Source organism: Lepidochelys kempii, chromosome 15, assembly GCF_965140285.1.
Source record: "Lepidochelys kempii isolate rLepKem1 chromosome 15, rLepKem1.hap1, whole genome shotgun sequence".
Taxonomy (NCBI): domain Eukaryota; kingdom Metazoa; phylum Chordata; order Testudines; family Cheloniidae; genus Lepidochelys; species Lepidochelys kempii.
Genome location: NC_136394.1, coordinates 15,749,478 through 15,763,849, shown reverse-complemented (window position 1 = coordinate 15,763,849; position 14,372 = coordinate 15,749,478). Strand labels below are relative to the sequence as shown.

General features: G+C 41.5%; 1 protein-coding gene across 3 annotated transcripts in view; it reads left to right on the top strand.

The window, feature by feature from the left end:
- The window catches only part of PPIL2 (peptidylprolyl isomerase like 2), a 116,033-nt gene extending 104,665 nt beyond the window's left edge, over positions 1-11,368 (top strand). The window contains exons 17-21 of one of the 3 annotated variants that reach the window (XR_012155048.2): positions 7,122-7,194; positions 7,361-7,423; positions 7,962-8,101; positions 9,042-9,337; positions 9,695-9,729. Coding sequence is in view for 2 of the 3 variants with exons in the window: in XM_073312715.2 (XP_073168816.1) it covers positions 7,122-7,194; positions 7,361-7,423; positions 7,962-8,101; positions 9,695-9,788 (370 nt within the window). In the remaining variant the exon portion in view is untranslated. Of the gene's footprint in view, positions 1-7,121; positions 7,195-7,360; positions 7,424-7,961; positions 8,102-9,041; positions 9,338-9,694 lie in introns of those variants that run through there. The other 2 variants (XM_073312715.2, XM_073312716.2) reach the window with 2 other exon arrangements.
- Positions 11,369-14,372: the final 3,004 nt, after the last annotated feature.

Sequence of the window (14,372 nt, the reverse complement as noted above, 5' to 3'; positions counted from 1 at the left end):
CCTTTTTTAGTGGATTCTAAATCAGATTGTACTATGTAGATTTCTGGCTTCAACATGAAATTGAGGGTTATTTCTTTTGGACAATATAAGAACATCACTATATGCTGAGAGCCAAATTCTGCGCTTAGCTGTTCCCTCCTTCATGCAACTTCTGTTTTTGCCAGTAGGGTTGCATATATGTACTTAAGGGTAGAATTTTGCCTCGTATACGTAATCGTCGTAAAGAGAGTGAAGAGGAGACAGTGTCTTCAAATGAAGGTGTATTATAGGCTGTGTGGATTTCCTGCTGCAGTGGAGTTGCCTAGATTAATTCAGTAATTACCCTCTCCAGTGATAATTGGCAATGAACTGCATGACATTAAAAATGCTGTAATTAACTTGAAAATTAACTAATGGCTTTTGCTGACTTCTAACTGCTTGTTAAGACATTTAATTGAAAAACCCAAATTGGTGTAAGCCATTTGGTATTTACCATCTCTGCCCAGTGTGGGGCAGGCATTTTCTTCTGGATGAGAAGCATTTTAGGAAGGCCCACTGCATGGGGACATTCCTCTGAGTTCCTTTTTATATCATTACCCTAGCTCAGGGGTTCTCACAACATAATTTTTGGTAGCCTCAGAGGACAGCCGCCAACTCTTGCTGGTGGCCGCTCTGAGAATTTTTCCTAAAATAGTTAATTAACTTTAGGCAAAACAAATAAATATGCACATATATACATGTCCATATCATTGTAATTTATTTATCTTGGGGTTTTTTGCAGACTCAGTAATAACAATAATGTACAGTTATCGCTATTCTTTACTGGACCTAAACAGAATAGAAACAAAAATACGGTGCTTTGCATGTTTAGATTTTTTTCAGATTGCTAGGTAGTAAGTCTGCTACTGTGAAAAGTGATATTTGTATATTTGTTTACTATCACTTTTCACAGAAGATTTACTCATCCAGGCATGTTGGGGGACAAATTAAGCCTGGGATGAGGAGGTGAGTAAGGAGGCAGGGGGGCACACTGAGTGCTCCCGACGAAGGAAATATGATCAGGGTCACGGTACACTTGCTCCTCTTTTTTTCCCCAATCACATTTCCCACCTATGAGTGTAAGTGCCACTCAGTGTGCATCCAGACATATAGTTTGACCTTCAGTAAGAAAGGTCAAGGTCTCCAATGATGTCCTGTCTATGAATTCTGAAATCAAGTGTGAGCTGAAGAAACCTCCAAAATCAGAGGCAGAACCATCATAACGATTCAAAGATTGCTGGCTCCTGACTAGCTGCTCACAAGACACGACAACATGACCCATGCATAAAAATTATCAATACAGAGAGGACAGTGAGCTTAAGCTGTTCTTCTGGAAGTAATGTCACTGCTGCTCATGCAATTCTGTGAGAGCAGAACTCTGAATGTGAGAGGAGGGGGAGAGGGTATAGTATCTTTTCTTGTGTATAGGGCAGTTGGCTAAAATCTGTTGGCTGGAACAATCAAAAGTAATTGTATTATTTCAGAATTGATTGGCTGTTGTGTGACAGCTATGGCAATTTCTTGGGATACCCTGGACAAACCTTATTGAATTAAATTTAAGTATCTTTAGAGCCCATTGTATTAAAAATGCAAAGTTTTTGTATTATGATGGGGTTACATGTAACTGCTTTTGCCGGGAGACGTGGCCAATGTAAACCTTGGGGATTGTTATGAACTTCAAAGCATTATTTTAAACAATGGGCCAGGCAAAGTTAAGTGAAGTTCCTAGGAAATACTTGGGGAGGAGAATGCAAATTACCACCTCTAGTTATGCAAAGACTCAGCCTTTTGAAGCTCCTCCCTGAGGAGTAGGGGACCATTGTCCGGCTGATTACCAATTCATGGTCTCTGCAGATCAAAGATCCAAACTGTATAAAGGAGTGACTCACATATTCATGGTGCTTGCTCTGAACAAACAATTGTTATGAACCTTTCAGAGTAGCAGCCGATGAAGTGAGCTGTAGCTCACGAAGCTTATGCTCAAATAAATTTGTTAGTCTCTGCGGTGCCACAAGTACTCCTTTTCTTTTTGCGAATACAGACTAACACGGCTGCTACTTCTGAAACCTGTCAAATAGAGACTAATGTCCTCATTACTAAATGCAAATCCAATGAAAGTTCTGCCAAAGTGCTGGAATGCCAGTCAGTCTGAAACTAAGTGTCAGCAAGGAAGAGTAAAAGCAATAGGAAAAACCCCTAACATAGGCACTAGATTGACTAAGCAAAAGTCTTTGAGTGCATTTTAAACAAAAATGTACTGATAATGGTAAACTAAGACCTGGCTCATATGCCTCCTATGACTGACCCGAAAAGACATTCTTATAAACCGAGAGCCTGATGTCTTAAACGGTAAGATCTTGCGGGCACCGACTGTGTACATCACCTAGCACAATGGTGCCTGGTTCCTGACTAAGCCTCTAGGAGCTACACAGTACAAACAATTGTTAGGGCCTTTCAGATTTCAGCATTCAGGCCTCTCTTTTCCTGACCCAATGGCAACTTGTAGATTCATTTTTGCTTTTAGGATCAAAGGAAGATTTTTTCGGTGTTCCACAACCCAAAGGAAGCTTCAGAAAGTTCATTGATCCATTCCTTCTTGTCCGTTTCAAAGTTTTTCCCTTTATACTGCACTGTTTAGTCTTTCAGCTTTCATCTCTCTCGTACTGCTTTCATCTCAGTCCTGGAGCTCCTAGTTAATTAGTGGTCCCTCCACTGTCTCTGTGGTAGCATTCTTGCATGTTGTTTTCTAGCTACACAATCATATGAGTCTGAGGATACAGTTCAAGGGTCTAGTCAAGTAAATTCTTACTACTGAATGTAGTACTTATTATTCTGAGTACTCACAGTAATGAGTACTTTTATTATTGGTATTATGGTAACATCCGGAGACCCAAACCAAAATCAGGGCCTCATTGTTCAACACTGTACAAACACAAAGTAATAAACTGTCCCTGCCCTCGAGGCCAGGTAAACTTCATTATTTCAAGTCAGACTTTAACAATACTAGTTAATAACAAAGATGGTAGCAGATTTCAAAATATTGTAGATTCTACATAAGGATGAGTGCTAATGGGCACCTTTGTAATACATTTAATAATTTTGGGGCAACACAGTGATGGATCTCAGAAAAAGAACAAAACCCTTGAGGCTACTTGGATTCTGGAGTACAATCTCTCACCATTTCCCTCCCAGTGAGAAGTATGTAAAAATAGATCAGATATGGGGTCTAAACTAGAAATGGCACTCAGTCTTTGAAAAAATACTGGCAACAGAAAATTTCTAATTTTTCATTCATCTTATCAAAAGATGAAGCTCCATAAATACCAGCAAAATACATTAATATTGTAGGATGTCTAGCCTTGGGATACGGTAATATTTCATTGAGATTTCCAGTGCTCAGCTATCTGGCTGCTTCTAAATTATCATGAAAACACAAGAAGATAATGAATGGAATTATTGGTTAGAAAACCCTCCTGTATCAAATCCTAAGTTTGCTTCAGGGGCAATTAAAAATACAGAGAGCATATCTTTAGAGTTTGGTTTAATTTTCAGCATTATAAGTGAATCTGTGATATCAGCCAGGAGGAGGAGATGAAAATTGGGTATCTGCTATAAAATCTCAAAAGTGTGTGCAGGGTTTTGGAAGCTCTATGGAACTCTGGGAAGATTTCCCCTGTGTGCTACCTAGAGTTTCAAAAAAAAAAACAAAAAAACCTGAGACTTCTCTAGCCTGCATAAATATTTTTATTGTTTAACAGCCATGTGAAGCTGGGATCTAAATGTAAAATGTAGATAAGACCCTTGAGGACTGAAGTGGAGAGGTTTTGTAAAGCAGTGCAGCAGCAGCAACAAAATTAATAATTGTAGCAAGATTGTGTTGCACAAATATTTAGAAATTATTTTAGCTTACGTCATTTTCTGTGTCTGGCTGGGTCTGACTTTTCTTGTCCTTTTGTACCTGGTCTAGCCATAGTTTTTGTATCAGTTTTTGTATCAATGTAACTGTAAGTTAGGGATGTGATTATTTTTGTTTTTTGGATAGTTTAGTAGTGTGGATGCAGTTACAATAATATCAAGTTGCTTTATACCAGGATAGCTTATTTCCCTTTCTATATGGGACTAAAAAAGCTACCGTGCTATAAGCACATTTATACTGATATAACTGGGTCCACACTAGGGGGCTGTCCTGCTTTGCCTCCACCAGTGTAGCCAAAGTGGTACGTTTGTGTGTAGACAAGGCCTTACATAAGGAAAAAACATTTGCTCGTCGGAATCCCCATAGTACAAACAAAGTTAGTTTTGGTCAATTGCATTTTATTCATGTAACCCTTACAAGGAGTGTATGAACAATGTAAGTACTAGGCTACCAGCTTGCTATACAGTTGTTTCATCACCAAACAGTATTTCAACCATTTTAATTGCCCTAACAGGTAACGATTTCTTTGAAAAACAGAGTGTGATAATATCAGCATCAAGAAAATCCTGTTGCTGTCCCAAATGACTTCAAGTCTTGTTAGAACTGGTTAGAGCTGAATATCTGTCAAAGGTCTGCAAGGACACAGAAATTACATTAGAAGCATGTAATATGTCACCATGCATGAATATTAATACATGAAAGTAGTTTTTAATACTACTTACTTATTGACTGAGGCATTCTCATCTGAAGGGGTTAAGCTAATGCCTGGTGTGTTAGAGGTTATAATAGAGAATCCATGATATGGAAAAAAGAGAATTATATACGGAGACGTGGTTTTGCCTGTATTACATGGTGATTTTCGTTAGTGAACTGAACTCTCATTTTGCCTTCCTGAGCACAGAATTCATGGAAGGTATACAAGAATTTGGACTTAATTCATAAAGCTGCCTTAAATCTATAAAATGGTTCAGTTTTCTGAGTGACAGTTACTTAAAAAAGTTCCATCCCTGAGAAAACCAGAACTGCTATCAGATATTTTTTTACAGAAGCCCTCTCATATTTTTGATTCAGAGGCTTTTTTAATTAGCCTGAAGCAAAGAACAAAAACAAGTAACTTATTTGTTACCTAGGCAGTTTTTTTCCTTATTTATTGATGCTGTTTTCACATGGATGACAAATTTGTGGTGATGATGATGATGATGTGCGTCCAAATGCCTTGTTACCAAAAATGTTCCCTCTGTCCACATGGAGTGGTAGCTAGACCAACTTTTTCCTTCCGTGAGAAAACACATCAGCACAAAGGGAAGTCTATAACATTTAAAGCTAAACAGCCATAAGAGTTCTGAGTGAAGCAGCCATAGGCAGCATTAACCAAACCATTGTACATGCAGTATACTGATCCAGTGCCCACTGAAATCAAAGGAAGGATTCTTAGCTTAGTAAGCACAATACAAAGAATACTTTTTGATGTTTGTGTGATGTTATTTTTCTAACAGCTTGTGTGATTTAAAGTGACCTCCAAAATTGCACCTGTAAAGTTAGCAAGTACACCCCGTTATCCGAGCAGGGAACACTAGTACTGAAGTGGGCCCCAGATTTTTATATATGGACTGAAAAAGAGACACTGCTAGAACTCGGCTCCCCAGCTCAGCTTGACATTGTAAAAGCTTCAACATGACCCTGCCTGATCTGGCGGTGTTTCCATGCAGGAACTGTAATTTAAAGGAACACAATAGAGCATTAGATTTGGAGGGAACACTCCAATCAGTGTGAAATGTTCTGGTTTTCATTATAACATTGCTCCTAGTACATTGCTAAGGTGTTCTTGTACCTATATGGTGTAATTCCATAAGAGCATCTCTTTAATGGAGTCATGCCATCTTTTTTTAGAGCTTTTCAGGTTTTAGAATAACAGTGAAACTTTTCTTAAACACCTTTTTCTTTCTGCAAAAGCGTTTGTACCTATATTGGTCTGTTACTTTATTACCTGCGTTTGAGACAGAGTTAATTTGGGTCTATTGTCTGTACTCAGTGCTTTGTCAGATTTCCCCCAAGCGGAAGAGTTGAGATTAATTCTATGTAGGTCTCCCAGCTGTTCCTCATTGAAGATATCTCCATCCATTAAGACTCCCTCCATTCTGCTCTAGCCCTGTGTTATCACGCTTCTGAATATCAGTTTTAACAACAACATTGCTGATTCTAGAGGACTTTATGGTAGAATCCAAAGTCCGGTCATTTTCACAGTGACCCACATTTTAATTCATACTGATCCAGCATTTGGCCTTCACAAATTGAAGTCTTTTTTATTCTGATCAGATATCATTAAGTCTGACTTGTTAAATGTGTGCACACCACGTACTTCACCACAGTGAAAGATCAGCACTTAAGTCAGACAGCCATAAATTGGGTACTGAGAAAATATAGCTACAACTGGAGTTTGATTTCATCCTTGCAGTACCTGGCCTCTTTCCAGCACTGAGTGAAAGTTTAGTACAGGTGATTTGACACTGCTAAAATTCATCAGCAGGAGGCTTCTGGGTGCATAGGGCAACTAACTCCTTCCCTTTCATCAAAACCTCCCGATGACTGAATTCGGATTATTTTACATCTTGCACTTTGGCCCCAATCCAGGAAAACACTTAAGCACATGTTTAACTTTTAGCACATGAGCAGTTCCATTGAATTCAACAGGAATACTTATGTGTTTGAAGCCAAGTATGTAGTTATGTCCCTTGCTGGATGGGGCCTTTATTATTTGTGATTTATAAAGATCCAGGGCTAGTTGTTAGAGTGAAAGTGTTTAATAAAGCTAGAAGTAATTATCTTCTAGCAAAACCAGTTTGCTGCGGTGGGTTATAATTTGTGACAAACCAGTATTAATTCCTTTGTTCCCAACTGCTATTTTAGGGAGTTGTCACAATACAACCTCAAATGACTCGCCAGTGTGTTGATTTTATCTCCTTCCTTTAAGAATGTTCATCTTGGTTTTAAAACCTTCGCTTTGGCCCACAGGGCCATGTTGGGATACGATACTCATTGTCTGGGTTTCTATATATCTGCTAAGCACATGTAGCATGGATTTGTCTCTTTTCAAGCTGAGGGGAAACATCTGCCGCATCGCCCTCCACAATGAGTGGTTAATGTTCCATCGGTACAGCTGGAAATTAAATCCTTTCTTCTGTTTTAGAGTGGTTGGTGGTTTTGAGGCTCTGACAGCTATGGAGAATGTGGACAGCGATCCAAAAACAGATCGTCCCAAGGTACTACTTAAACTTAAACCAAAAGGGTCACCAAACAAAGGGAGTGCATGTGTGTCCCCTGAATGTGTCCCCTGTTACTGCTTATTTTTAAAAGTTAGCTTCAGGAAAATGAAACAAACCCAATTAGCAGCTTCTGGTACCTTTAATTTTAATTTTCTGTTCCCAGGAGGAAATACGAATTAAATCAATAACTGTTTTTGTTGATCCGTATGAAGAGGCAGATGCTCAGGTGAGGAGGGAATCATCTGTTTGATAGGTTTGCAAAGAAATATTTAATTCTAAACTGTAGTCCCGTCCACTTCTTAGGGTTAGGGGTTAGGGTTAGGGTTATACTCATCCCATGTTGCATGCCTTTCTTGTCTTCCCCTAGGGTGCTTACACCTATGTTTACAAACAAAGACTGAACAGCTGCAATTTGAGGCTGTCTTATTTGCTAGAAACATGCTAGTGTTGGAGTGGATAGTAGTTTGGAGAGTAAAGCAGCACAAGGTTCATAATACACCAGACTTTTAAAGGCTCCCCCATGTCCCCCAGAGTTACCTCTGCCTTCCCAATGGTAGTTGCCTATCACCTGCAATGGAGCGATGGCCATAGACCATTCATTCCTAGTGGCCCCCTTGAGGCACCGTCAGCCAAGCATGCACCATTAAGTCATGGCAGTGATAGTATGTTACAGTGCTTTGTAACTACAAAGCGCTTTAGACACGGTCGCCTTTTCTTTGAACTAATCTCTTGTAACATACTCTAATAATACTCATTTTTCTCAGATCTCTGCAGAGAGAGAGAAGGCCCGACAAGAGGAGGAAGCAGCCAAAACCAAAACTAAGGCTGTCCTGCCAAAGAAAGAGAGCCAGGCTCCCAAAACTTACCGGCAGGGCATTGGGAAGTATATTAATATGGCTGCAACGTAAGTCCCTTGCACAACGGTGCTTTGTTCAGTGTTTGTGCTCTCTTGCACTGGGAACTCCCCTGTCCGCTGTGGCACTAGTGTTACCCAGTACTAGTGTTACTAGTGTTATGGCTCAGTATTGTATGGGACACACTGTCACATATCAGCTGTTTGTTTGATGTCAATGGACCTTGCTAGGGACGTTCATGTACCAATCACAGCAGTCAGTGTCTGGCCCTATTGTTTTAAGGATTAAAAAGCTAACTTTTTTTTTAAAGGCTCAATGTAAAAGCCACAGCTGATCATTAACAGCATGTATGTGTGTGTGGTTACAAACACTTTTATAATCTTTGTTGAGGAGCCTGTCCATCACTTCCTGGACAGAACCTGAATTCAGTCTTCTGTGTTTCCCCTTCTGCAGCTGTTACTTAGAACTCTACAGCAGCATTTCCCTGCACACACCTTGTACTATTGATAGTTTAGCTTTCCAAGGGCGAGCGCCAAACCCTGGCCCAGCTTTTCAACTATTTTGGAAAATTAAAAGTAATTTGTACCTCTACGTTTTGAACAGGCTTCTACCAAATCCTCCCACAAATGTAGCTGTCACATTGTAGTGTCCGCAAAGGCATGTATTTGTATGTATGGACCTTGGCTGTTGATGAGCCTGTATGTCTGTGCAGTTGGGAGATTCTGGTGCCCATTCAGTTGAAAATGTGTCCTGTAATTTTAGCCAGCACATGTACATTGTTAATCATTTGGGTCTTTTAAAAGTTTAGCTACAAGTGTTGCTGTTCACCTCTTCTAAAATTGTGCTGAAATTCAGTTGAACTTAAAATTGGTTTCCTGCTCCACCGTGGTTACTATGGAAACATGTAGGAAAGTTTGCAAGATTAATAGTCTATGCTGAGTGGCCAACTGGTTCCCTGAGTTTTTTTCCCAATGTCTTTCATCCCTGCAGTCTTCTCTGTAACATGCGTGACACTGGTCTCCAATGAAACCTTTGGTGGTTTCAGTCTGATCCCTATTGGCCACCTCATGGGACCTGGCAATCAAGTAAATTTCTGCATGATTCATAGGCTCTGCTCAAGAGATGCCAGGAATAGCAACATGGGCTGCTCTTGGTCTGGATCAAGATGCATTTGGCAGCACCAAGAGGAGTGGGAAATGTCACACAGCCCCATACTCCTTGCATTGTGCCCTGCGAACTGCTTTTAATCCTTTTGCATTTAAAAACACTAAGCACTCCATAGGAAGGTGAGCAAAAAGGCTTATGCTTTCGGATTTGCCTGTGTTCCTATGTGCTGGGCCTGAACCAAAGCCATAGATTCAAACCCCCCTATCCCTTCCACATTTCGGGAGTGTCCAAAATCCAAACCTGAAACCGTCTCCAAAATTTTAAGTGGCCCCTCTCTCTTTAATGAGCTAGACCAAAACCCTGCATCTTCAACACCCCTGCAAACCACATCTCAGTGCTGCAGCCAAAGCGTCTCTGTAATTTGTATGTGACAGGCTAGCTCCATTCTATATCACACTTGGAAGGGAAAGGAATCCAGCTGCCTTTAGCCAGCTAACATTAGCAGTCACTGATATTTGTTTTCATTTTGGCTGCAGAAAACGAACAGCAGATGATGATGGGCCTTCAACCAGTGCAGCTGTGAAGAAAGAGAAAAGGAGCACAGGCTTTGGGGATTTCAGTTCCTGGTAGTAGAGTGGAGAGCCTGTCACTGGAGCAGTACAGCAAAAAAAAAGCCTCCCACCAACCCCAAGGGGCATGAAAGGCAGGCTGTCCTGGGGAGGGAAAGCACTGGCCCACCCTTCTAGTGGGGAAGAAAATCACTGCTTTGTAAAAGCTCCTTAATGCGGCTTTGTTCTCTAGAGAGCTACATTCCTCCAACTGCATCTTCCTTGAAGCCCTGGGTTATGGTGGATTTTACAGCCGTGGAGTGGGCACCCCCACTACTCTTTCAGACTGTTGATTATCTAGAGCCTCTTTGTCTACTTCGCTGCTCGGCAGATTAAGCAGAGTCATCTCCGTCGGGACAGGAGCTCAGGGAACAGGCGTGGTGGTGAGCGAGCTCCTTTTTTCAGGGAATCGCTTCCAGATGAGACAGGTCCATGCCAGCTGAGTGAATTGGGGGAAATCAGTGATGACACTCTACCCCTAGCTTTAGTCTTTCCCCCAAGCTCTTTACTGGAACCCCGGGGTGCCACTTATTGTCCTCTCTCCACCTCCCTTCCTTTCTGAGCCCCTGTGCAGCCACCCTTATTCTGCCCAAGGAGTGCCTCTGGAGCCTATCCATACTGCTTGTTAATGGGTTGAGAGGTTGCTGGCAATCAACATAAATCCATGGGCCTGAACAAGCTGTCTGCAGCCAACCAAACCCTGCCACAGCCTGGGAAACAGCTGATCAGGACTGGCAGCCTAATCCAGAGCCTCCACTTGGCACTGTCAAGCAGTTGGGCCACCATGTTGGCCCATTTATTGTTCTGTCTTGGTAGCCAGCTTTGCTCATAGCCACTGAAACACCAGTGTCACCATCAGCGCCACTCTGACTAAAGGCCAGAAGATACCGGTTCAGAACCCTGTCTTTATCTTGTGTAGCTTCCATTTGGGACAAGTGACTAGTAAGAAGCAGCATTGTAGATTTAGTTTTTAAACCTGTCCTTGTCATTGCAGAATAACAGGACTGAGTTCTGCTCTCATAGGAAAGAGAGAGAGCGCCCTGCTTTCGTTAACTGCTTGTAACAGTCCCAGAAATCACATCCATCTGATACCTCCTTTTTACAGTGTCCAACTAGAGAGAGACCTCATTAGGATAATGTGATGTCAAAGGGCATGCACAACCTGTACCTATTCACCTCAGCTGCTTAAATCCCTTCCAGAATCAGCCCCAAATATATTAATTACCCAGAGTAGCCAGGCACACACAAATTAAGATGTTTCCAAACTTAAGAATTTAGGAAGAAGTGACTTGTATCAGCCCATAGCATTTAACCTTCTTAACCTCCTAATATTCTTCACCCTCTGTTTGTTACCATCCTTGTGGCCTAAAGAGGTGAGGTATTTGTCCTACAGAGCAATTCTTTTCCACTGCTCCTCCCATACATTTTGAATCAGCAGAAATCCCCTCCTTACTCCATCTCAGAAGCTGAGTACTGCTTTTGCAATCAGATTTGTAAATAACGCATTTCTGTTAAGTGTCTTGTTTTAAAAGAACTCTGCATTTATACAAAATTGAACTTTTGGTGAAATGTTTTCATTAAAAGCTTTTATTTCCTTTTGAACACTTGCCATTGTGACTGCTCTTATTCAGATATTTTCTAGGACTATGGCATTACAAAGTACAAGGAAATGATTCATCCATACTTTAGCAGATCTATCTATAAAGATCTTTGGACTCTTTTGGATATGATTATGACTTTCTGTAAATTATAGGAAGTTCAAACTAGCTTGAAAAGAATAGGGATTTTTTTGTTTTAAAATAGTTTGTAGTATATAAGTTTGAACAGAATAAGCATGTGTCCAAATCTTGGCACAGGAAACATTGTGGCATTTCTCTGAAACTGACTTTCTTTGTGTATTACTAAAATTTCTAGCTCCTTTTCCTGGCAAATCTTTGCTGAGCTCTCCTGTTTAATAACTGTTGTAATATACATATGGTTGCAAAGCTCACAAATCTTGTACCACCTGGTTGCCCTGCGTACCTTCCAATTCCATTACAGGCTTGCATTTTTATACATTTTGCGAGAGTTCACGGTAGCCGTGTCTTTTTAAACTCCTCAACACCGCAAAAGATAAACGCAAAAATAGGAGGAAAACAATTTGAGAATTAGATTGGCTGTTGGCAGGCAGTCTTCACCCAAGACACTTCAGTCACAGCAAGCACCACTTATGCATTAGAGTTAAACTTCAGTTTGCAACACAGTGACATTGGCAGTGTGGTCAGTGGCTGGCTGGATATATGTTGGTAGTTCCGATCATAGCCAACACAGAGCCTGAAGTTCAGGTAACTAAAAGTAAACCAACATTAGAGATGGGCTGAGGAGATGGTGGACAGAGCCTCAGGCTGGGAATTGGGTTCAAAGCAGAGGCTGGGTTTGGTTTTAGATAAAACATTTCAGGATTTATGTCCTTCGTCTGTTTAGACTGTAGCGGGGACTGTCTGCTACTCTGATTGTACAGCCCCATTATTTCTGTTCTCTTTATTCTTCCTCTGAATGCTTTCACTGGCCCAGGTACTGTTATGCGGTGACCACCACTATTATTCTTTACCTTTGTACTAAATACAGGCTGGCCCTGGGGCGGGGAGGGGGAGTTGGGGGGGGGAATGTGTGGGGTTATTTGAATAGAATTAGGTGACAGACATGCCTATGCAGAACGTATTTCCAGTGTGTGAGATACAGTGTTATCTCAGGTTTCAGAGTATCTCTCTGGTGCTTCGTATTGACACACTTGCAATCCTAGAGAGAAAGTTCTGGGCTTGGTGTATGATTTCACTGCAGCACTGTGTTAACAGTTCATTCAGCAACTTGCCTAAATAGCCTACACCATTGAGTGGCAAAGTGAAGTACCTAACCAATACCGTGGAAACTGCAGCAGACTTTATATACACACAGAGAATATGAAACAATACCTCCTAACTTCCTAACCCAGGAACTTATCCTTGCAACAAAGCCCGTTGCCAACTGTGCCCACATATCTATTCAGGGGACACCATCACAAGGCCTAATAACATCAGCCACACTATCAGAGGCTCGTTCACCTGCACATCCACCAATGTAATATATGCCATCATGTGCCAGCAATGCCCCTCTGCCATTTACATTGGTCAAACTGGACAGTCTCTACGTAAAAGAATAAATGGACACAAATCAGATGTCAAGAATTATAACATTCATAAACCAGTCGGAGAACACTTCAATCTCTCTGGTCACGCAATCACAGACATGAAGGTCGCTATCTTAAAACAGGTTTCAGAGTAACAGCCGTGTTAGTCTGTATTCGCAAAAAGAAAAGGAGAACAAAAAAACTTCAAATCCAGACTCCAGCGAGAAACTGCTGAATTGGAATTCATTTGCAAATTGGATACTATTAATTTAGGCTTAAATAGAGACTGGGAGTGGCTAAATCATTATGCAAGGTAGCCTATTTCCCCTTGTTTTTTCCTCCCCCCACCCCCCCGATGTTCTGGTTTAACTTGGATTTAAACTTGGAGAGTGGTCAGTTTGGATGAGCTATTACCAGCAGGAGAGTGAGTTTGTGTGTGTATGGGAGTGGGGGGGTGAGAAAACCTGGATTTGTGCTGGAAATGGCCCACCTTGATTATCATGCACATTGTAGGGAGAGTGGTCACTTTGGATGAGCTATTACCAGCAGGAGAGTGAATTTGTGTGGGGGGGTGGAGGGTGAGAAAACCTGGATTTGTGCAGGAAATGGCCCAACTTGATTATCATGCACATTGTGTAGAGAGTTGTCACTTTGGATGGGCTATCACCAGCAGGAGAGTGAATTTGTGTGGGGGGGTGGAGGGTGAGAAAACCTGGATTTGTGCTGGAAATGGCCCAACTTGATGATCACTTTAGATAAGCTATTACCAGCAGGACAGTGGGGTGGGAGGAGGTATTGTTTCATATTCTCTGTGTGTATTATAAAGTCTGCTGTAGTTTCAACGGTATTTATTTGAGCATGAGCTTTCGTGAGCTACAGCTCACTTCATCGGATGCATACTGTGGAAACATACTGTGGGGAATCTGAGCTCTCCACCTCTGTTTGTGGCTTGAAATCAGCCCAGCGCAGTAGTGACTGAGGTCTTAGCTGTAGGGGAAAGTTGCACTGATTTAACTTAAGCCAGCTCTAAACACATATAGGTGCAAGCCACTTACTAGTAGCTTCCTGTACTTTAAACCTGTTCCCAGTTGACATAAGCTAAACTGCTGAAAGCCACTTTCAAACCCCTGTGTGAATAGAATGGGTTCAAATTCACACTGGTACAACTGGCCTGAGTGGTGTTCCTAGCCAATAGTTCTGTGGCCTAAAATGAATTTGGCTTCGGAACAAAAAGCCACCATCCAGTTAAGAGAAATGAACACTTTGCCGAGAGAGCAGCTATCAGGCCAAATAATGAATGGCCCCCTGACACCAAGCGATCCTTCCCCCTCCCCCCCCATAAAGGTGACACATGCATACACCCCAGGTCGAGGTTAGGATGAGAAGAACCTTGCATTGCCACTGTCTGGACTGCCCTCGCTTTGTGGTTAAACAGAGGGAGTCACACTCCAGCACTGGCAG